Source organism: Typopeltis vanoorti, chromosome 4, assembly GCF_054136105.1.
Source record: "Typopeltis vanoorti isolate ZY-2024b chromosome 4, IOZ_Tvanoo_1.0, whole genome shotgun sequence".
NCBI lineage: Eukaryota > Metazoa > Arthropoda > Arachnida > Uropygi > Thelyphonidae > Typopeltis > Typopeltis vanoorti.
The window spans coordinates 84,873,747-84,897,895 of NC_143552.1; the positions used below are offsets into that span (position 1 = coordinate 84,873,747).

Genomic DNA, 24,149 nt, shown 5'->3' on the forward strand with positions numbered 1-24,149 from the left:
AATGAATTAATGAATTTAATGTAAATGAAGATGAATTAACATATAATAAAGAAGAATTAATGCCTGTAGTTCATGAAGAATTAAAAAGATTAAAATGATGAAATTATTTTTCTTTAAATTGTTTCCGATGGTGCCAATTAAATGGGAACTTTGCAGCATATTATTACTTGAGCAACTCTGTAAACAGGATGTCACTGGTTGTAATTTTTTTTAAAGTGAAAATAAGAAATGATTAGTTAACTAAGATCGCAATTTACGTTAATTTTCGAGGTAAAATTTCCTCTGCAGATTTAAATTTATTAGTTTAGAGTTTTCATTGAACTTCATTTTAAACTTGCTGAGTTGGTTGGAGGAGTGGACAACATATCTTCTCTACAACCAGTAGGTTGTGGGTTCCGATCATACTGTGTACGTAGATGGGAGATCAATTTCATCCTCATTCACTGTTAGATTCTCCTTATTGGAGACCTGAAGTGGCATGAAAAAGTTCTGTATTTGGTCTCTAAGCAGGATGATTTCTAGATTGCCCAAACTTAGCCCACCCACGGTATTAAAAGTAATTTACTGAAGGTTTACAATCTTTCGTTGATAGGATTTACATTAAAAATATCCGTAGACAAAATGGAGGTAGAAAGAAAGCCATGAGTTACTCTTGAACATCCAAATGATCCACTTACAAACAGCATCGAAAATATTTATATATTTTGTTGAGTATTATTGACGCCAAATGCTATATGTAAAGAGAAAATATCGTCTACACGCAGTCTATTCATTCTATCTAGACATCAATCCTTTTCTGGCTGAATGGATTTTCTTGAAATATGACATTCAAAATTCTTAGAAAAAAATTGAGAAGCCATTTCAGTTTTCTTTCAGTCGTAGAGGGAGCACACATACACGAATGCATAGAAAGCGAATATTAGGATGACCTCCCTCTAGTTACATGAAAGTTAACAAAACTTTGTATTTAGAATACATGCAATAATTTTGGTTTCAATCAGATTATTTCTAATAGCAAATCGATTCGAACTGAAATTCTGTCTTAGATTGACAGAATTTAATATTTGATGTTAGGATCTCTTCCAAAATTTCGGTAGAATCAACTTAATTTTGGTTTTCGGCTAGGCCAAAATTAGGCAAAAGAAAAGAAAGTATGTAAGGTACATAAACAGAAAAGTGTTAATATTTAATAAAGGCACTAATACTTTTGATATGCTTGTTGCATTTTTATGAAAGTACCAGTACTCTACAGAACTCTTTAAGTAACTTATGTTTGTTTAGACGGATGGATACGGTTTTTTTTTTTAAATTTTTTTTTTAAAGTTCGAAACTAACAAATGAAAGATATTTCTTTTCGTTGGTATCCTTTTTTCTATTGGTAAAATGATTCCAATTGAAGCGAATCTTTTAATGGCAAAAATAAAATTATACGTACATTGCATTTGCTAAAAACTGCTGTCAGTTCAATTGTTATGATAATTAAAAGCGTTGTTTTTTTTAGATTATGCTTTTGTGAAACGTATATTTTTATGATTGTCTGTAATTTATTCACTAACTCTTACCTAGTAATTACATCACCCATACTTTATTGACGTTTGCCAATTCTGTTACTTTCTTCCAAACCCTTTATGATTACTGTCTTGATTATTTGTATAATTCTATATAAATCAGTAAATCATATTGAAAACACCCTTTCCATGACTTTGGTATATTTATGTTATATATATGAATGTAAATTGCCGAGAATAAAAAGGAATCTGTGTTGTCCTTTTCAGATCATCGGGGTGGCTTCTGTTTTCTTCATCTGTGTCTCCATCCTCTCATTCTGCCTCAAAACCCACCCTAATATGCGTGTTCCTGTCATCCGAAACATCACAGTGAAGACTTCCCAGAGCACTATGGCTTGGACGTTAGATAAGATGCAGACCAATCCACACGAAGCATTTTTTTACATCGAATGTGTTTGCAATGCCTGGTTCACCTTTGAAATTTCCATACGCTTCATTGCCTGTCCCCGGAAGTTGGAATTTGTTCGGGGAGCTGTGAACATTATCGACTTTACTGCTACTCTTTCCTTTTACATCGACCTAGCACTGCAGAAGTTTGCTTCCCACCTCGAAAATGCAGATATTCTTGAGTTCTTCAGTATTATTAGGATTATGAGGCTTTTCAAATTAACTCGGCATTCTGCTGGATTAAAGATTTTGATTCAGACTTTCAAAGCCAGTGCGGGAGAACTAATTCTTTTGGTATTTTTCCTGGTGCTTGGGATCGTAATATTCGCCAGTCTAGTTTACTATGCAGAAAGGATCCAGTCCAATCCCAACAATGACTTCAACAGCATTCCTTTAGGATTGTGGTGGGCATTGGTCACTATGACAACAGTCGGATACGGTGATATGGCACCTAAAACGTACGCGGGGATGTTTGTGGGAGCTCTTTGCGCACTAGCTGGTGTGCTTACCATTGCACTGCCAGTTCCTGTTATCGTATCAAATTTTGCCATGTTCTATTCGCACACCCAAGCAAGAGCTAAACTTCCAAAGAAAAGAAGACGTGTCTTACCAGTAGAACAGCCACGAGGAGGATTGCGAGGACGTGGTGGAACTCCTGCTGGGAGAGTTGATCCAACAGGAAGGAGATTGAATGCCTTGAAACAAAACCCTAAGGAACCCATGTCGCCAAAACTAGGTAAGTTATCTTAGAACGGTTCAATTCCCTTTTGGTTTCGTTTACGAAATTCTATTCTATTTTCAAATTTATGATCACTTTTTTTGTAATTATTATTGAATGATGCCAAATTTAGTTGTCTTCCCTAATTTATACGACTCCAAATTGAATCCGTACTTTTGGCATGTGCAGTGGTGTGATTATCGTTCGCTAAATATCACAATGCGGAAGAAAGCTTAGTGGACCAAATGAAAAGACTAAAAGAACTTAATGAAAAGGGCTGTTAATAATGTGTGTAGTAGAATTCATGAGAATATAGTGACTGTCTGTTTCTCGTGATATTCGCCATCACTGTGATTTTTTTTTCTTTTGGAACTAATTAAAAATGATCAAAAAGAAATCATGATTAAATCTAGATGGCAGTGATTTCCCGAGCACCTGGATTTTTTTTTTCCTTTCAGAGAAGTGAAACTTGATTCTGACTAAAGAGACAAGTATGTATACTTGGGAGTAAAGTAATGAAGTTGCAGAGATATCGTGCCAAAATATAAGCATTAAAAAGAAATATGAATTCAATGTAATTTTAAGATTCCTAGATTTTGTTCTATATTCTGCGTATTTATATGTAGTAAATTTGTCGTTTGATCCTACGCGAAATAGTAAGATATATCGTGCGGCAACACCATGCATGCTTTGACCGTTTTAGGATTTTGAGACACTGTAACATTTTTTATATTATTATTAAAAGCGAATTTTAGTAATTCAATAAAGCTCTTTGAATTGGTGAATTGTTACCTAGTTATCCCACTAGATAACCACCCAACACGCACGCACGCACACACACATAAAAAAAAAGTAAAAGTAATGGTGGTGAATCTATCTCAGACAAAAGTAAAACTAGTGAATGTAAGACTTGACGGATTTAAACAACAGATTTGATTAGCTTCGTTATGAGCTTTCCAAAACTGATCATGGTCATCCAACTGCTTCCAGGTTCCCATTATATATTGTGTAATTTAATAATGAATTTAATTAATTCACTAAATATCTACTTTTTTATCACCTGTATTTTTAGTTGACCGAACAGCTTCCTAGTTGTTGTCAACATGACCAAGAATAATTAGGTGGTAAGCAGCTAACTTAAAATTACCTCTAAGCTTAATATTTAACTTTGAGTTTTATCAACATCACACATAATTAGAACCTACTAAAACGAACCAAATAGCTATTGTGAATTTTGAGGCACACCTAACAAAAAATATACTTGATTTCTGATTTCTGAAATATTTTTGATTTTTGAAATATTTACACAATTACAACAATCATCTTTAATGACATTCCAACTTGTGATTTTTTGAAAATTCTGCACTAAGTGCTGCATATGTGATTCATTTTCTACATTGCATTTCAATTAAAATTTTGATAATAATACTTTTTTCATCTACATTTACAACACGTATTCTTCTAATATTAACAATGAAGATTACACGGAATTTTTGAATAATGGATAATAATAATAATAATATGATAATGTCTCAGATAAATTACATACATATGATTATTATAGATGATTATTACAGACTTTTTTAAATGTTTACACATTATGTATAAAATAACAATTTTTCTATTTTCATCGTACAGAGTATTTACATATTTACAAGTAGTGCATATTACACTTGATGCTCTGTACATTATACTGCACGCAGTTTAAGGCACATTAATATTTTTTTTCTTTGGATACAAATTCATATATATATTCATATATATATGAATATCTCTGTATTACTAAAATCTTGGTATTTCTAGCCTGGCTCCCACTGATGAGATTTCGACAGGGGTCGGAACTGGTGGGGGCTGGCCTTGAGAGGCTCTGCTTGGGGATAGGTTTTTGCCTGTCTGAGTAGGGCCACCGCTGAGATTATGGCTCTAGCTGGTGGTGGAGTGAGCCTGCCACTGGGTAGAGCCAACGCTGAGAAGTTCTTTTCGGTGACGGAGTGAGCCTGTCACTGAGTGAAACAACGCTGAGGTTGGACGGTCTTTCGGCCAATATAGAGTGGTCTAGGAATAGTCCTAATTTTTAGAGAGGTCTTTACTTAAATAAAGGTCGAAACCGGTAGTTCCGGCACGGCCGAAAAGCACTTTCTTCGGAATATGAGCGGTTCTGCTCGGTGGTGGTGGTGGTGGGTGGAAGGTCATCACTGAGTGGAGCCAACGCTGAGATGGACGGTCTTTCGCCCACAATTGAGTGGCCTAGGGATCGTCCGAATTCTTAGAGACGGCTTTACTTATTCATAAGGTCGAAACCGGTCTGGGTAGTGGCCCCTTGCCTTTAATACAAAGCATCATACATCTCCTCCAGGAGATGTGCTTTGCATTAAGGGTAAAGATTAAGATTAGTGATCAGAGCTTATTCTACTTTTACCATGAGTTGCTTTGGTCTTGCACTACGTGCAGGATCAGCTAGACTTGCAACACTTGCAGGCGCAAACTTGACTTGTTTGTCTGTTTGCTTACTTGGGAAATGGAGTAAAACCAGGTTTAAAATAGCTTGGTATGTTTAACATATATATATATATATATATATATATATATATATATATATATATATATATATATATATATATATATATATATATATATATATATATATATATATATATATATATATATATATATACGATATGTGTTTCTGTTGTCTCGATAGGTGATGTTGAAGTAATTCCTTAGTAGTATTGTGTAGTGTTTCAGATGAATAATAATTTTTTTGACAGTATGACTATTTTATACACACCAGAAAACATTCTTCATACTGAATGATTTCAGGCAACTTTATTCCATTCACATAGTGTATGTTTAGATACAGAGGAAAACAGAGACTTGAGGTTAGAACATAGTCTGTTATCTAAACGTCATTCCGTGCTGGAATAAATTAACCTAAAAGGCAATATCTATATTTCTGGGAGGAGTCAGTGCACCTCTATATAGAGAAGAGTTTCGCAAGAATAATGCACTGACTTCAAACAGAAACCCCCAAGTGCTATACAATAAACTTGGAAATGTTCACTACTTTTAATGGTTCATTTCTGCTTTCGCTTAAAATTTCCACTTCCTACAGTTTATTAATAGACACAACTTACTGGCTTACAGTACAAAGACGAACAGGAGAAAATGAAGTTTCGTGAATCATGCAATCTATCAATATTAGGACACCAAAAAAATGCAGATAATACAATAAATGTATAAAAATGTTTATAACTATTTTATACATCTTCCCCCCCCCCCATTTCTTGGACATGTTTTATTTACTTTCCCCCAGAATGGTGACATCGTTTCAAAGCTCTTGCTAGAATATAAACGGTTAAAAAAATATAACAATAATACTAATAATAATACACAGGCACCTCCATGGAGTCCGTAGACTCATCTCGGGAAGTCCATTTTAAAAACATTAATTATCAGTACCTGTACAATACTGTCTTATTTTGCCTTGAAATCATTTAACCACAGATCACACCCAACTGACTCTGGCAATCTATTCCATTCATTCACCACTCTCCAAGAAACAATTCTATTCTTCACTCCCTTGCTAACCACACTCTTACTCAATTTCCATGGATGACCTCTAGTTTTCCTCATATTATTCATGTACTGAAATATTTATTCTACATCAATCATTTTAAGTCTCCCCCATAATCGATCAGCCAGCTTCTGTAATCACAAATATTTAATCTCTCTTCATACTGAGCATCACAGACCTGCCACCACCATCTTAGTCACTCGCTTCTCTATCCGCTCCACCTCATCCACATCTGCAAGAAAAGCCGAGCGATCAGATCTGTGTGCAGTAATCTAGATAAAGACCTATCAAAGCCTTATAAAAAAGGAACAATAATAACCCGCTTATCTCTGCATGGCAGGATTTTCTTCAATAATCAGGTAATTCGATGAGCTGCTTTAGCCACTTTTCCAATATGCCCACTGAACTTCAACTTTCTATCCAACAACACCCCCAAATCCATGGCTTCATCAATTTCCTGGAGTACAGTTCCATCAATATAGTATACAGCTGGCAACCTTTTTACTCCAAAATCCAAAATGAATAACCTTACACTTTGCCACATTAGATTAATATCCATTCATCTTTGCCCATACTGTCAGTCTATTTAAATCATCCTATAAAATATCAACATCATCTTTAGTGACTATTGCTCTACCTAATTTTGCATCGTCTGCAAACAATAGAATATTTCTTTACAGACAATTTCCTGTATCATTAATAACAAATTAAATCGTAGTGGCTCAAAATACAGAACCCTGCAGCAGGCCACTAGTTTCATGCCTTCTACAGGATTCTGCTCCTGTATAAACTACTGTATGATATCTCTCTAACAACAATCCTCTTATCCACATAACCTACCTCATGTCCATACCCATTTCATGTAATTTATGTATCAGGATATCTGTCAGTGTAGTCATTACCTTTATCCAACTCAGTTGTCACTTTATAAAAAATAAGTAAGTTACTGAAGAATAACCTACTCTTCATAAAGCCATTCTACCCCCATACTATATCCCATTCCTGAATTTTGTCTTCAACCAACTTTCAATACTTTGGCCACCACTCCTGAAATGCTAATTGATTGATGATATGATGCCTCGGTCTTGAACCATCTTTATTCAATGGAACTATTTTCGCCTCCTTCCATTGTAGTGGGAATGCCTCTACCTAAGCTGAAACTCAAATTAAACAGTCTAATCAAAGGCAATAATACGATCTGATATCCGTCCAAACTCATAGCTGTATTCATAACCAGATTCTGTAATATCCTATGCACTTCGATTTCTTCTATCCTTACTTCCATATTAATCCCTGTCATATCGATTACTGTAGTATCTTCACCCTGGATGATACCCTTTCAAAATGATCCCTCAATAATTCAACTAGTTCGTCTGCTTCCATCATCTCTCAACCATTGGTATTCTTCAAAATCTTTTTACTGCGGCCATTCTTTCTTTTACTTGTCACATATCGAAAGAACGTTTTCGGATTACTCTTGGACTTGCTGATCACCTCTATTTATGAATCTCTTTCACGCGCTTCTCTTTCTTTTTAACTGCTGCTTACCGCTGTAACTCATCCATTTAATTTCCAGTTTACTGATTCTCTTAAATCCTGGTATACAGTCAGCTATTTTATGGTACCGCTCCAAGCAATTTTCTAAGTTTCTTGTAGTTCCCGGATTTTAATTCGACATGAAACCCTTCTTTACCAAAAATTCCACATGCTTAGTCACCTCCCAGGTCAAAGGGGGATGATCGCTCTCATTGATTGGCGACAATATATCCATTTTAGTTATAAAATAGCTTTTATAAATCAAATAATGCTGTGAGCAAAAAACGTTTTATAGTAATCCCAACCACGAAAGGTTTTGTTCATCCTATAGTACATTAGAAGCCTGGATGAAGATAAAGTTGATAAGAAAGAAACATGTTAACATTGAATTTGAGCACCGGCAGACGGTATCCTTTAGGAAATATATACATAGGTAAACTGTTGCAAAAGACAGTAATAAAATGAATGAATAAAGAGGAAAAAAACTGTATTATTCTTCAAGGGTGTCCCATTTATCATGTACTCATGAATCTTGAACTGTTAAAGAAAGCTCAAGTGAGATCACTGTCATAGTTTCGAACATCCGTCGAGGCAACTATGGCTGTGGGGTATAAGTGTCGTGTGTCTCTCAACTCCGTGTGTCTGCAGTATGGTTTTTCTTGGTTTTAAAATAAAATTGAGTTATCAGCCTGCATTGAGGTATATTTTATAATTTCGAGTCAGTTTTCCTTCTGGACTTCATAGCTATAAATATAGTGAAGAGCTCACACGTGTGGAGCTAGTTTCCTTGTATTTTAGTCTGTGCTCTCTTTTATATATTTCAAACACTTCATGCTGCTATAATTAGTTGCTTGAGTGCAATGTTCATCATCAAATGCATTACGCCCAGGTGTTTCCATGACGGCAATGATATTTGCTTCACTTGTAGCACTAAATAATTTATGTTTTTTTGGCGTAGCTATAAAAATATACATTTCCTTTCTTTCACTAAAATTTATATGTTGTGTTATTTCAGCAATCTGGCATATTAAAAAAAAATTCACCATGAAGTACAAACCATCTGACTAAACAAAAAAGGAAGTGAAAAATGGACAAATAAACACGCAGCCAAATTACTGATAAATATAATGACAAAGCTAACTAATAATTAAGGAAATGACAGCGTATACTAGAAATATAAATTAAATAAACGTTAATATATACTTTCCGATATTTCGGCAAACGTCACGTTGCCATCTTCTTGGGAACTTAATACAAAGACAAGTATACACAAGTACTACATAACAGCAAATGAGAATCGAAGCTAGGAAGCTAACGTTTTCCTAAAGTACTCGCCACAGAATAAGATGGAAGAAAACCACAGTAATACACCGCAGCAAGTTCAAGTATGAAAGACTATTCATGGAATCAGCCTCAGCCCTTAGGAACATGCCAAACCTCAACAAATTTGGATGCATGAGACTGCCCCAAATTTGGGAAACATTTATCAGAAGAACTTCAGCCCAAAGGCCAAGAACTACCAATATAGTCCACCAGGGGGCACCATCAGGACTTTAGGAAAACGTTAGCTTCCTAGCTTCGGTTCTCATTTGCTGTTATGTAGTACTTGTGTGCACTTGTCTTTGTATTAAGTTCCCAAGAAGATGGCAACGTGACGTTTGCCGAAATATCGGAAAGTAAATATTAAAGTTTATTTAATTTATATTTCTAGTATACGCTGTTATTTCCTTAATTATTAGTTATCATGTTTAACCAGCGTATAAGCCTCTCTACAAGAATAATTACAAAGCAAAAACGTAATTATCTTTTGGCCCACTTAATGTTCTTTGATGGAAATCTAAAAAGACCGCTTTTAAAAAGAGTAATTTTTATTTACTTATTATTATTATTTTTACCAGGAACCATCTATCTTCAGAGAGAGAGAGAGAGAGAGGGAAAGAGAGAGAGCACTGATTTTTAAAGTTATTTTCAGTGCTATTAATAATTATATTCAGTGCATGTAATTTCATAATTAACCATGGTTAAAAACACGAGATGATATAATATGACAGCCCCAATGTTCAAAACCTGTTAAACGTACTGCAAATATCCTCTGCATTGTTTATTATTTATTTATTTACTTTTGCAAAATAGTGTAACATTTTTAGAGTTATTTTTAATTCTAATAATAATAATAATTATAATTATAATTATAATTATAATTATAATTATTATTGTTATTATTATTATTTATTTATTTATTTATTTATTTATTACTAGAAAAAGATTTAGAAAATATAAAAGCCAGCTTGGTAGATCTTGTCCAAGAACTATTTGATAAACAGAATAAACAAATAACAAAAAAAATTAGCGAATATGAAGAGTTTGTTAAATTTAATAATTCAAAAGTCGAAGAAGTCTTACAAACGGTAAAAGACATTAAAACCTGCATTAATGCACTAGCTCACAGGCAGCACAAATTGATAAAAGACACATCGGAAAAATTCCGTCAAGAATTTAATTCGCTGAAACTACAATACGAAGTTTTAAACCAACAACAACATGAAGAAGACCTTGTCATAAACGGTCTTCCAGAAACTGAATCCAAAGAAAATCTCAGAGACGTAGTTTTAAAGTTTTAATGTCATGCAATTGACATCCCCCTACAGCATAATGATATTCAGACCATAAATCGGATTCCCAGGAAGAACAAAAAACAAGACTTGCCACAACCCGCACCAATAATAATCCGTCTGACAAGCAAGGCTACAAGAGACAATCTCATAAAAGCCAGCAGACTGAAAAAATCAGTAGTAAAGGATTTAAATGCATCGCAAGACAATACGCCAATCTTTCTATCTGAGTATTTAACACCTTTCAATCAGAATCTTTTGAACCAAGCAAGAAAAGAAAAAAAAACAGAAAAAAGTATAAATTTGTTTGGATCAAAGACTGCAAAATATTCTTGAGAAAGTCACAGACTTTAAAGTCTATACAAATAAAAAGCTCGAAAGATATAGATAGGTTGCCAGAGTGAAATAAAAGACTTCAACTTAGTTCAATAAGAAGATCTCAACATAACAAAAATGAATGTGAACCATCAGATTACCAGAATCCATCAGTAATTGTACTTTCGAATCGCTTTATGTATGGAAACAACACAAAGTACAAGCAGGCGGTCTCTCAATCTTGCATATTAACATCATAAGCATCCGAAAACATTGGTTATTGTTACAGGCTTATCTGAGGAATTACACTGATATTATTGATATATTGATTCGAACAGAAATATCAAAGATGGCATAACTAATGACGAAGCGACTGCTTTCCAAATTCCAGGCTTCCAACTACATAGATCATTCCGCCAAACAAAAAGATGGGGTGGAATATTAATATTTATCAAGCAAAAATTAATAGCAAAAGAAACGGCCTATCAGTTTGAGCATGCTGAAATCCTTTGCCTCGAAATCACTAATACCACCAATAGACAGCACCCCATAATACTTAATGCTATTTACAGGCCACCAAAACTAAAAATGATAAAATTCTTGCACGAACTCAATTGCTAGCTTTCACGCCAAGAAATATGCTCAACCGAATACCTAATGATAATTGGCGACATAAACATAAATATTGCAAACGAAAACCAGAACAACACTGTACAATACCTAGACACGCTATCCATGTATAATCTAATACCAACAATAACATCATGAACTAGAGAAGAAATATTCGGAAATACTATCACTGCCTCCTGTCTAGATCATATAAACGTCCGAGCACCACCAAACTGTTACTCTGCATCAGTCATAAAGTGCAAAGTAGCAGACCATTACTTCACCGCTCTAAACCTGCACACCAAGAAAATATCCATGCAATGTCCCACAGAAAACAATAATATACGAAGAAATAGTCAACCACGAAATAAGAAAAACAGACTGGGAACACCTGACATCAGATTCAGCAGATATCTTATACAACAACATTAAACTTACACTGTAGGAAATATATAAGAAAGCTACAAAGAAAGTCAGAATTCGTTCAAACACAACACAAAATCCTTGGATAACACAAAACTTAATCCTAGAAATACACAGAAAGGACGCTTTATGGAAAGAATTAAAGATATATCCAAATAACAGCTTTAAAAACTGAATATAAGATAACAAGGAATCGCCTTAAAACACAAATCAGAAATGCAAAAAGAAGCTACTACAGAGACAAAATAACCTCTGCACAAAACAACATGAAACAAACCTGGCATCTGATCAATGAGATGCTAGATTGTGTTCCCAACGCCACCGCCTCCGAAACCATAAAACACAGCTTCATGAAAAACGCAAAACCTATCCAACAACTAGCAAATGACTTTAACCAATACTTTGCAGACTCCACCCAAGAACTGCACAGAAATATTCCCCCAATCACAAAACATGACCCTCCACTTGGACCACAATCAAAACAGACATTATGGTTCCCAACCATAAAAGAAGCAGAACTTCTCTCAGCAATACATCAAATCAAACTAAACAAAGGCCCAGGAATTGATGATATAAGACCTAAAGATATAAATCAACGTGCAACTAGTTTAAGTCCTATCCTACTAAAATTAATAAATAAAATATTTAAAACAGGACAGATACCAAGTATGCTAAAGATCGCCATAATCACACCCATATACAAACATGGAAAAAAGAAATTTAATCAGCAATTACAGACCCATAGCAACATCACCAATTATCAATTAAATTATGGAACGGATCATACTGAAGAAACTCACAGCATACACAGAGACCTTTCATATTATCCCCAAAACACAATATGGTTTTCAGAAAAATAAGGGACCAACATCTCTCTTGGAAGACTTTACAGACATAATTAATACCGCCTTAGACAAAAACAAAATTGCCATGGTAGTCTTTATTGATCTAACTAAAGCATTCGTTACACTCGCAGATCAAGTCTTGTTAGAAAAGCTGAGGCATGTTGGAATAGATGGGCCTCTTCACAGGCGGTTTACAAATTACCTTCAAAATAGAAAGCATATCACACCTATCGGGTCGAACCGAAGTAGAGAGCTACCAGTAACCTGTGGAGTACCACAGGGAGCTGTACTCTCCCCAACTCTATTCAACATTTACACGCACGATATTAATCACCTACCACTCAAAGGTAAGATATTCCAATACGCAACGATACAGCAATAATATCCATCCATAATAACGCAAGCATAGCCCAAACTAATATGCAACATGACATAAATCTGATCATAGACTGGCTCACGAAAAACTCCATACACCTAAACTCAAAAAAGACAAAATTAATGATATTCAGAAATCCACTGACTCGACCAGTTGATAGCAAATATATAACCATCCAACATCAACTTTCCAACATAAAAAACACACAGAACAGCAAAACCACTACAATCATTCAGGTTGAAACAATACGATACCTTGGAATTTACTTCGATGCAGATATGAACTGGAATAGCCACATAAACCATCTACACAACAAACTCCGAACAATAAGTGGCAAACTCTACAGGTTAAAAGACATAGTTCCCATACTCCTAAAAACACTAATATACAAAGCACTAAGATACGCTATAGCAACGTATGCTTTCTGTGCACCCTACAAATTAAATAGATTAATGTCGCTACAGTACAAAATGATAAAACTGATCTTTTGGGAACAAAGAGAAAATAGCGACTTTATATATACTGCAATGTCAGAACACAAAATACTGACAGCAAAACATTTATGTTGATATGCAGCTTTGCTAAAACATTATTTCGATGCCAACTACAGGACAGTCAGAAATACATACCACATAACAAGACCTCAGACAACTAATTATATCACATATAAATACAATAATCACTACAGAAAGGCCACGCGAAACTTCTACATCCCAGACATGATAAACAAATTACCTTTTGAATACAGAAATCTTACAAACTACAATAGCCTGAAAAGAGCTCTAAGGACATACTACGAACAAAAAACACGCACCCAAAATACCATACAAACTTAATGAAACACAATATATTCGTGTTCAGGTTTCCAGTTCAGCGACGCATCAATACATTCCAAGTTAGTGTGTGTGTGTGTGTGTGTGTGTGTGTGTGTGTGTGTGTGTGTGTGTGTGTGTGTGTGTGTGTGTTTTGATCGTTCTGTCTTGATCGTTCGCATTCATTTTTGTTGTGGTCTTCTTTTTGAACTAATTAGGAGACTTTTTTTTTTACTGTGGCAGTCTCTCTTCTGAGCTTTTAATTTGTATCGGCTTTGAAGTTTGTGACTTCCTCAAGAATATCTTGGCATCTCTTATCCACAAAAATTGGTATTTTTTTCTGTTTATGCTTTTCTTGCTTGGTATAACAGATTCTGGTTGAATGGTGTTAAATATTCGGATAGGAAGATTGGTGTATTGCCTTGCAATGCGTTCAAGTCCTTGGCAACTGGACTTGAACGCATTGCAAGTCGTGGCAAAAAAACAAGACTTGCCACGAACGACCATGTTTTTATTCTTGTCAAAAAACAAGACAAAAAACAAGTCTTGTTTTTTGCTCTTCCTAGGAATCCGATTTATGGTCTGAATGTGTTGAGCTGTAGGGGAATATCAATTGCATGGCCTAATTTTAAAACTACGTCTCTGAAGTTTTCTGTAGGTGCAGTTTCAGGAAGACCATTTATGACAAGATCTTCTTTATGTTGTTGCTGATTTGATATGATAGAAGTGTTCCAAACGGTAAAAGACATTAAAATCAGCATTAACGATTTTAATGTCTTTTACTGTTTGGAACACTTCTATCACTGCTAAATTATTATATTTGACCAAATCTTCATATTCGCTAGATTTTTTTGTTATTTGTTCGTACTGTTTGTCAAAGAGTTCTTGCACAAGATCTACTAAGCTGGATTTTATAGTCTTTAGACCGTTTTTTATTAGTATATTTAAGGAGTTCAAATTATAGGACTCACCTGTATTTTTTTGTCTGTTCAGTTCGTCGCCTGATTTTGCCTCTAATCGGCTGCGTTGTAGGTTGCCTTAGGTTTGTTTCTTTGTTCTCCCTGCAGAGTAGGCACTTCCATTACTCGCGTGTTGCATTGGATTTATGTTGCCAGGTTGTTTTTGAAAGGCCGGCACATGTAAAGTGTAGAATCCTACTGCATTTCCTACAGGTTATATGATTTCCATCGGACGATAAATGCTTCAGGCATTTGATGCACTTCATGACTCACCTTTCTTCCCCTGACCAACTGTAGTGTGATTATAAAGATGGATGGCGACGTTTGTTCTTAGCTCGTTGTTGACCACGGTTCTCTCTGTTTGCTTTTCAGCACTTCAATTTGGTTTCTTCTTAGCCGATTTCGGCGAATTTTATATCACTGTCTTCGGCGTGACAAGTAGAATTATTTGGGAACAGTTTGAAATTAAAAACAGGAGTTGGAACCACTTTAAAACTAAAACGGGAGATGCGATATCACTGTGCGCCCGCTCGTATGCCTACACAGCGCCCTCTGATCAATAATAATAATAATAATAATAATAATAATAATAATAATAATAATAATAATATTATTATTATTATTATTATTATTATTATTATTATTATTATTATTATTATTATTATTATTTTATTTATTTATTTTTTTAAAATCTGTGATAACATTTTATTTATCATATCATACAGAGTATTTACATGTATACAATAAAGCATACTATTATATTTTCTGCTCAGTACAAAATGCAGATTACAGTGATTTTTTTAAAATGTAAATGTACATAATTTTTTTTTCAATATCAATATCGTAGCTTATTACAATACAGCCTATTTACATATACACATTTTTTATATCAATATCTTCATTATTATTATACACTGTACTGACTGTTTTGTTACATAATAATAATAATAATAATAATAATAATAATAATAATAATAATAATAATAATAATAATAACATTTATTGATTTTTTATTGATTTCTGAAATATTTACACAATTACAACAATCATCTTTAGTGACATTCCAACTCGTAATTTTTACAAAAATTCAGCACTAAGTGCTGCATATGTGATTCATTTTCTACATTGCATTTAACATTAACATTAACATTAACATTTCTGGCTAGATGGGTGAAGCAAAATTGCTTTTCATATTCCCCTTTGTCTTGTAATGGAAGAACTTTGAATGGAGTGTTTGTGAGCTATATGCTCGCCCATTGAGGGCAGTGAAGTTAGTTGCGTTCAGCTGAACTTAAAATAGATTTTGGTCTTTTAAATTTGTAGATTTCTTCTTCATTATATTCCGAAGCTTCCTTGATTAACGGGTTTGGATGGTTACTTGTCTTGGTAAAGAACTTCTCAGCTAGATTTATGAGAAAGGAAGAGATATAAGGGATATTAACTTCTCTATGGATCTGGGTGTTTCTTATGAACCAGGGGGCATCCAGAATCATCCTCAGACACTTATTCTGTAATCTCTGAAGTTTTAGAATGTTAAAATTTGCGGTGTGGCTCCAAGCTGGGGATGCGTAAGTGATAACCGGTCTAATTACCATCTTGTAAATTGTTAATTTTGTTTGCATGTCCAGTTTACTTTGTCTGTTGATCATAGGGTAGAGCTGTGCTAAGATGTTGGATGTCTTTGAGGAAATGTAACTAATATGTTTGCTGAATAGGAGTTTACTATCAAGAATCACTCCAAGATATTTAACTTCAGTCTGCCATGGAATCTTTACTCCCAATAAATAAATATCCTCCATGGTATGGATTTTCTTTCTAGTAAACAGTATGGCTGAGCTTTTCTGGGGGTTAACTTGGATCCTCTAGTCTGCCATCCACTTTTCTAAAGTGTGTATGCTATTTTGTAGTCTTTTAGTTGCCAGTTTCGGACTCAGTGAACTTGACATCAGTGCAATATCATCAGCATATAATGCAGTGAATGTTGTTCTTGGGTTCAGAGGGATGCCTGCTACATAGATTGAAAACAGTAGAGGTGCCAGAAGAGATCCTTGAGGTACGCCTGCGGAGATCCTGCGTCTGGTCGAAACCGTTTCGCCTACCCTGACCTGCATGTATCTGTCTTTCAGATAAGAATGTACTACCTTTATTAGTCTGACTGGGAAATTAAATTTTATCAGTTTGTAGAGAAGACCTTGATGCCATACTTTATCAAACGCCTTCTCTGCGTCGATGAAGATGGCAGCTGTTTTGAGTTTCCAGTTGAAACCTTTAGTAATGATTTCTATCAGCCGGTGCACTTGTTGGGCTGTACTATGGGCCCTATGGAAGCCGAACTGTTCGTTAGGCAAAATTCCTAACTTATCTGTTTCTGCTTGGAATCTTGAGAGGATCACTTTCTCTGTTACCTTTCCGAGGCTGGATAATAGGCTTATGGGTCTGTAGCTTTCAGGAAGGTGAGCATTTTTTCCTGGCTTCTTCAGTGGTATGATTGTGGCTGTTTTCCATGTAGAAGCGAAATGCTGGAATCTAAAGATAGCATTTGTAATGTTGACGAGATGGACTATGGCCTTTCTTGGAAGTAGTTTTACTATTCTGTTAGTTATGCCATCCGGTCCTGGAGCTTTTCTATTGTTTAGATGGGAGATGATATTTATCATTTCTGTTGGATTTGTAGGAGTGATATGTCCTGAGTTGACAATGTTCTGTCTTAAGGTTGACCTAACATGACGATGAATCTTTTACATAAGGTTGATATTTAAATTAGTATACGATGGGTTGCACTGAGATTCCAGGTTATGTAATAGTGCTTCAGCTTTCTCTTCATCTTTGTGAACTGTCCCTTTCTTGGTTTGGATAGGGGGTATGAGTTGCTTTTTGGTGCGGATTGCTCTTAAGAATTTCCATACAGAATGATCTTCAGTATTGATGTTAGCCAATTTGGTTTCCCATTGATGGTTTCTGTGTTTTTGAAGAGCTTCTCGGACCTGCCTGTTAGATTATTCAATACTTTTTTATCTTGTGGGGCTCTGGTATTGTGGTATCTCTTCCTGGCTCTATTTTTTGCTCAGATTAGGTCCATGATTTCTTCAGGGATACGGTTTGTTGGGTTGAAGACAGTTGATTGTCTGACTGATTCAATTGCTTTCTGAATTTGTATGGTTAAGTTATTTATTGCTGTGTCAATCTCTTCCTTTTTACTGATATTGGGTACTGGACCAATATGATCGGGAAGAACCTTGGCTAACTTGTCCCATGGTATGAATGTGTGCAGAGGAGAGAATTGATCTGATGAACCTAGATTGAGCACTATGGGACTGTGGTCAGAAGATAATTCGTTGACTGATTCCAATTTGAATTGGTATCTTAAATTTTTAAAAATGACAATGTCCAGCACATCCGAGCCACCCGAAGGGCTGAAATGGGTGGGCTCAGTAGGGCCGGCGACTACAACAGAGTTGAGCATTGCATAGTTGAAAAGTGTGTGGCCTTTGGTGTTAGTAGATGAGCTGTACCAAGATGTGTGTTTCGAGTTGAAGTCTCCTGCTATTATTATGGAGTCATTTGGACCAAGTACGGAGTCTAGATCTGTTGTCAGCAGAGGAATGCTTGGAGGGTTATATGCAGTATAGATCTTCGGACTCCCAGCATTGAAGGTATGTACCTCCACACCAGTCACCTCCAGGTTTACTGTTTTGGGCTTGTCTATTGTGTTATGATTCAAATAACTCTTTATATATATGGCTGTGCCTCCACCTCTTGTGCCAATTCTGTCGTTTCTGTACATAGCGTATCCACGGATTTTTGGGTTATTAGCTGGTCTTAGGTGTGTTTCACCAATCAAGATGATATCAGCACTGAGACGAGTTGAAAGTTCTTGTAGTTCCAAAATCTTGTTCATCAATCCATTTGCATTCCATGCTATTATCTTAAGAGCTTTTGGTTTGAATTTATTATTCATGACAGATGGCTGTTATAATGTTTTGAGTGCTTTGCAGGAATCCCTTTCTGGAAGATGTTGAGGAGCATGTCTTGCTGAATTCTTGCAGCAAAGTGGCAAGTGAGGTTGCTAAAACGGATGTTATGTTGGAGCTTTCTAGCTCGAGAGATGTAGGAGGCTTAGCTCTTGCAGCCTCAGCATATGTTTTGGTCATGGTTGTTCCTTCTTGTGAGGAAGAAGGCAAGGTGTTTCGGACTGGAAGACGATTTGTTTGGTTGCTTAAAACGTCTTTACGTGGCGGAACAAGATTGACTTTTGTTGGTCTTCGGTTTTTTGGATTGGAAAGGCATCCCTTGTAGTTGGCGGGATGAGGTCCTCTGCAGTTTGCACAGCATGCTTGAGTTGTACGAGGTTTGGTGAAAGAGATGGTCTGGTGTCCCACGCCGCACTTCAAGCACCTGTAGGCTGCCTTACATAATTTTTGGGCATGTCCAAATCTTTGGCATCTATGACACTGACCTGCAGATGCTCTTTTCCTTAGAGGCTCAGTTGTAATTTTGAGACCGCATACTACAGTCAGTTCATAGATCTGCTTTTGTGTGTTGTTTATTTCCACAAGCACCAAAGGCATTGGCCTTTTATCTGCTCTGAGCATTCTACTCACTTTAACTGGGGACAGGCCCTGTCTGGAGAGATCAGTGGACACATCTTCAGGAGTGATACCGTCAGCTATCCCACGTAGAACAACTTTCAGGTTCTTTTCACTAGGTAAAGTGAAGGTGTGGTATGGGACGCTAGCTTTGTCCAGAAATCTGGTCATCTGTCTGTAATCCGAGACTGTAGAGGGTTGTATTTTAACTCCCTCATCTGTATTTTTAGCCCATGAGAATGAGATGTTTTGCTCTCTTAGGGCTGATGAGATAGGGATCCATTTTTCTTTATCCCTTAATATGACTGGTGGTATCTTTTCTTTAGGACCATTGTGTGCTTTTATCCCTGATGTTTTGGGTTCTTCCACATTGGTGGAGATTTTCCTCTTCTTTTTCACCAATTGGAACTCTATATCAGTTTCCAAGGTATGATGTCTGCTGTCTTGGGATGTAGCATCTTCCATACTCGGGGGATGTGCTAAATCTGATTGCGTCTGAGTTATGGGCTCTTCACTCATATCAACCATATTATCCTCTGTGACTGCTGTGGGAGGAAATGTGTCAAAGAGCTTGGCTTTTCCTAGCCAATTATCACTCAGCAGCTTTCCCAGTCTGAGGAATTCAAAGTAAACTTCCTCGAATTTGGCCTCATTTAGAAGTTTTGCCATGACAATATTCGGAAATAAGTCACGAATGGAGAAAGAGTAGAGATTGCTCAAGTGTTCCGAGCAGGTAAAGATAATCCTGTGGACTTTTGAGGGTCCACTAGCAAATCCCGTAGACACACTAAGGTGTCTACCAGCAATAAGATGTGGCGATATAAAATACAACAATGGCGATACTAGCGGCAGTAGGCCTAGCGTATCGCCCTTGTAAATTCAATAGACTTACCTGGATAAACCAGTATAGAAAATAAAGTGCCTGTTTATGGCAGCAAGTAATTAACTGATATTATTAATGAATAAGCATAAATCTCTAAAAACATATCAGTCAAATTCACAATTCACCATCGAAAATACACGACACGAAACACTAACACGCGAGCCGCCATCTTACTTCTGTTGATAATAATACTTTTTTCATCTACATTTACAATCAGGTGTTCTTCTAATATTAACAATGAAGATTACACGGAATTTTTGAATAATGGATAATAATAATAATATGATAATGTCTCAGATAAATTACATACATATGATTATTATAGATGATTATTACAGACATTTTTTGCATGTTTACACATTATGTATAAAATAACAATTTTTCAATTTTCATCGTACAGAGTATTTACATATTTACAATTAGTGCATATTACACTTGATGCTCTCACATTATACTGTATGCAGTTTAACGCACAATATTTCTTCTCAATATTTTTTTTTCTTTGAATACAAATTCATATACTTTTTTTATTTATATCTGTATCTTAATTATTATTATTATACACCGTACTAACTGTTTTGTATCAGAATTTAGTCTGATTATGAGGATTACTTCGAAGCTTGGGTTAGCTTTTATGAAGAGAGTGGGATTAGCCTTCACTATTTATGTTGTTTTACTGTTTATGCATGGGATGTAGGCATTGAATGCTGCTGATTTGTGATGTGTATATTAGTGTTAATGGTATATTAACTTTGTTGGTATATTTTCCAGAGTTCGTGTTTTAATGTTCTGTAGTTGTCTGTGTTTTAAATACTTGGTAGGTTGTTGAGTAGCGTGGGTATCTGATGTGATATCACCAAAGAACCATATGAGTTGCTGAAGGGATGTAGAGAGTTGTTGCGGGTGGTATTATACATTGCGTTTCTGTTGTTTCGATAGGTGGTGTTGAAGTAATTCCTTCGTAGTATAATGCAGTGTTTCAGATTTTTAATGCTCAGGATTCTGTGTATCACCATGCTCGTCGGATATCGGTTGTGTGTATAAGGTGTCCAAGTCACTTTGACAATTTTCCTATGTAATATTTCTAATTTTGTTACGCGGTTGTTTGATGTGTTTACATAGACTATTATACCGTATCTGAGTAGGAATTCGCAGACACGGTGACATAGGATTTTTTTATGTTATATGGAATTTACTTGGAATGTCTTTTACTTGGAAGAGTTTTGCTGCGATGATCCGGAGTTTGGTGTGTAGGTATTCTATATGTTTTGTCCATTTAAGGTGGCAATCTATGTAAAGATCAAGGTTTTTTCATGTGTTACAGGTTTGAATTCGGGACATTGGCAGGTTTTTTTGTTGTTAATGCAGCGGTATGTGTGACAGTGTATCGATAGTGGTGCGGGGCGCATGATTCTTAGGTTGTATATTATCAACATCTGTGTTTTGGTGCCATCGATTACAATTGCGTCTTGGTATAAGTGTGTTGTGATTTCATTTAGGTCTTGTTGTGCTTTGGAGAGGGTCATGTTGTTGTTGTCTGTGTGGATTACTAGTACTGCGGTGTCATCTGCGTACTGAAATATTTGACTTCTTATGGCCAGGTTATGAACATCGTTTATGTATATGTAATATTTTTTTTAACTGTAATAGCATTTTGTTTATCATGATACAGGATATTTGCATATATACAATAAAGCATACTATTACAATTTCTGTTCGGTACAAAAGGTAGAGTACAGTGATTTTTTTTTAAATATAAATGTACATTTTTTTTTTAAATATAAATGTACATTTTTTTTTCAGTATCAATATCATTGCTTATTTTTATACAGCCTATATACATATACACAATTAATAATAATTATTATAATAATAATTGTTTATTTTGTTTCCTTGGGAGGCATTTTTGATTTCTTCCTCGAAGCTTTGCAGAGCTTATCTGAGGAAGATAATAGTTGGCGGTGGTTTCATGGTTATGTTTCTATACCGGTTGCAAGCCAGATGTTGATTTGACTGTTTGTTGGTATGTGCTTGGAAGACTTCAACTGCTATTACACAGTTTAACTTTTTTTTGCGAGTAGAGCTGGATTTGGACATGTTTTCTGTTTGTTTGTATCCTTGTAGTGGTGTTTTGTGAGGGGTTTGTCATAGTGTGTGTGTGTGTGTGTGTGTGTGTGTGTGTGTGTGTGTGTGTGTGTGTGTGTGTGTGTGTGTGTGTGTGTGTGTGTGTGTGTGTGTGTGTGTGTGTGTGTGTGTGTGTGTGTGTGTGTTAGGGGAAGAGAGAGAGAGAGAGAGAGAGGGAAACAGGAATTTCTCTAATTTTCATTCTCGCCATAATATTTATATAGCGCCTGTTTCAGCTCTCTGTATGTCCCTAGGTTTCTGTCGTCGAACGGCAATTTGTTTATCATATCAGGTACATAAAAGTTTGGGGTGGCTTTGCCGTAGTGATTATTGTACTTATATGTTATGTAGTTTGTTGACTGTGGTCTTGTTATCTGGTATGTCATTCTGGTTACTCTATAGGTTGGGCTGTGAAACACTTATGCCATTACACAGTCATGTTTTAACATGACTGTGTAATGGCATAAGTGTTTCACCTTAAATATTTTATGTTCTGTCCGTGCTGCCTGCATAAGTGTGAGTTGTTTCTAGAATATCAGTTTTACCAATTTATATTGCAACCATTGTAACCTATTAAGTGTGTAGTCTGCACAGAATGCATATGATGTGATTGCATATTTTGAAATGTTTTCACATAATGCTTTATAGATTGGTATTTTTGTGTGTGTCGGGGCAATGTCTTTTAATCGGTATAGTTTGCTTGCTGTGTGTAGTATCCTAAGCTTGGTGTGTAGTAGTTTGTATGGCTATTCCAACTTTGATCAGCATCGAAGAGTCCGAGGTAGCGTATTGTTTTCACCTGTGTGATGGTTGTGGTTTTAGATTCAGCACTTTGTGTATAGGAGGATGAATGTCGGATAGTGAGGTATTTGTTTCTATGGGAAGGGTTTGGGGGGGGGGGGGTTTGAATATCATTAGTTTTTCCAGGGTTTATATATATGCCATTTGTGGTTAACCAGTTAGTGATTTGATTTATGTCGTGTTGCACATTTGTGTAAGCGATATTTGCATTGTTGTGAATGAATAGTATGGCCGTGTCGTCTGCGTACTGGAAGATTTTACTTTTTAGGGGGAGTTGGCTTATGCCTATATGTGTGTGTCTATGTTAAATAGAATGGGAGATAGGACAGCTCCTTGCGATACTCCACAGGTTACGTTACCTCTTTGCTGTATGCTGATCCTATACGTGTGATGTGCTTCCTGTTTTTCATGTATGCTTTAAACCACTGGAGTAGACGACCTCCGATTCCGATATGCGTTAGTTTCGTTAACAAGGTTTTGTGTGTTAGTGTGTCAAATGCTTTTGTTAGGTCAATGAATACCACTAATGTTATTCTGTTTTTATCCAATGCAGCGTTCATTAGGTCTATGAAATCTTCCAGAGGAGTGTTGCTGGTCCTTTATTTTTTTGAAAGCCATGTTGTGTTTTGGGTATGATTAGAAACTATTCAACGTATGTGGAGAGTTTGCATTGCACGATGCGCTCCATGATACTTATAATGCTTCTTTTTCCATGTTTGTATATGGGTGTGATTAATGCAGTCTTTAGTGTTTCAGGTATGTGTCCGTTCCGAAGATTTTATTTAACTGTTTTTGTATAACTGAACATAGGTTGATTGAGTGTTTCTTGATGTATTTTGGTCTAATTCCGTCTATCCCCGGTCCTTTGTTAGGGTTAATTTGTTGAATTGCAAGTGATAGTTCTTCTTTTGTTATTGTGGGTAACCACATCGACTGGGTCGCTCGTGGACCTAGTGGAGAATGTTCGTTTGTGTGAGGAAAGGTTGTTTCTTGTAGTTTTTGGACAGGGTTCACGAAGTGC

The 24,149-nt window shown here is 35.8% G+C and overlaps 1 protein-coding gene across 2 annotated transcripts in view; it reads left to right on the forward strand.

Annotated features, from left to right (window-relative positions):
* LOC150107467 (potassium voltage-gated channel protein Shaw-like) overlaps positions 1 to 24,149 on the forward strand; it is a 105,065-nt gene that overhangs the window by 39,903 nt on the left and 41,013 nt on the right. For both annotated transcript variants that reach the window (XM_090391316.1, XM_090391317.1), the window contains exon 3: positions 1,776 to 2,691. In XM_090391316.1, coding sequence (XP_090247442.1) covers positions 1,776 to 2,691 — 916 coding nt within the window. The remainder of the gene's footprint in view (positions 1 to 1,775; positions 2,692 to 24,149) is intronic.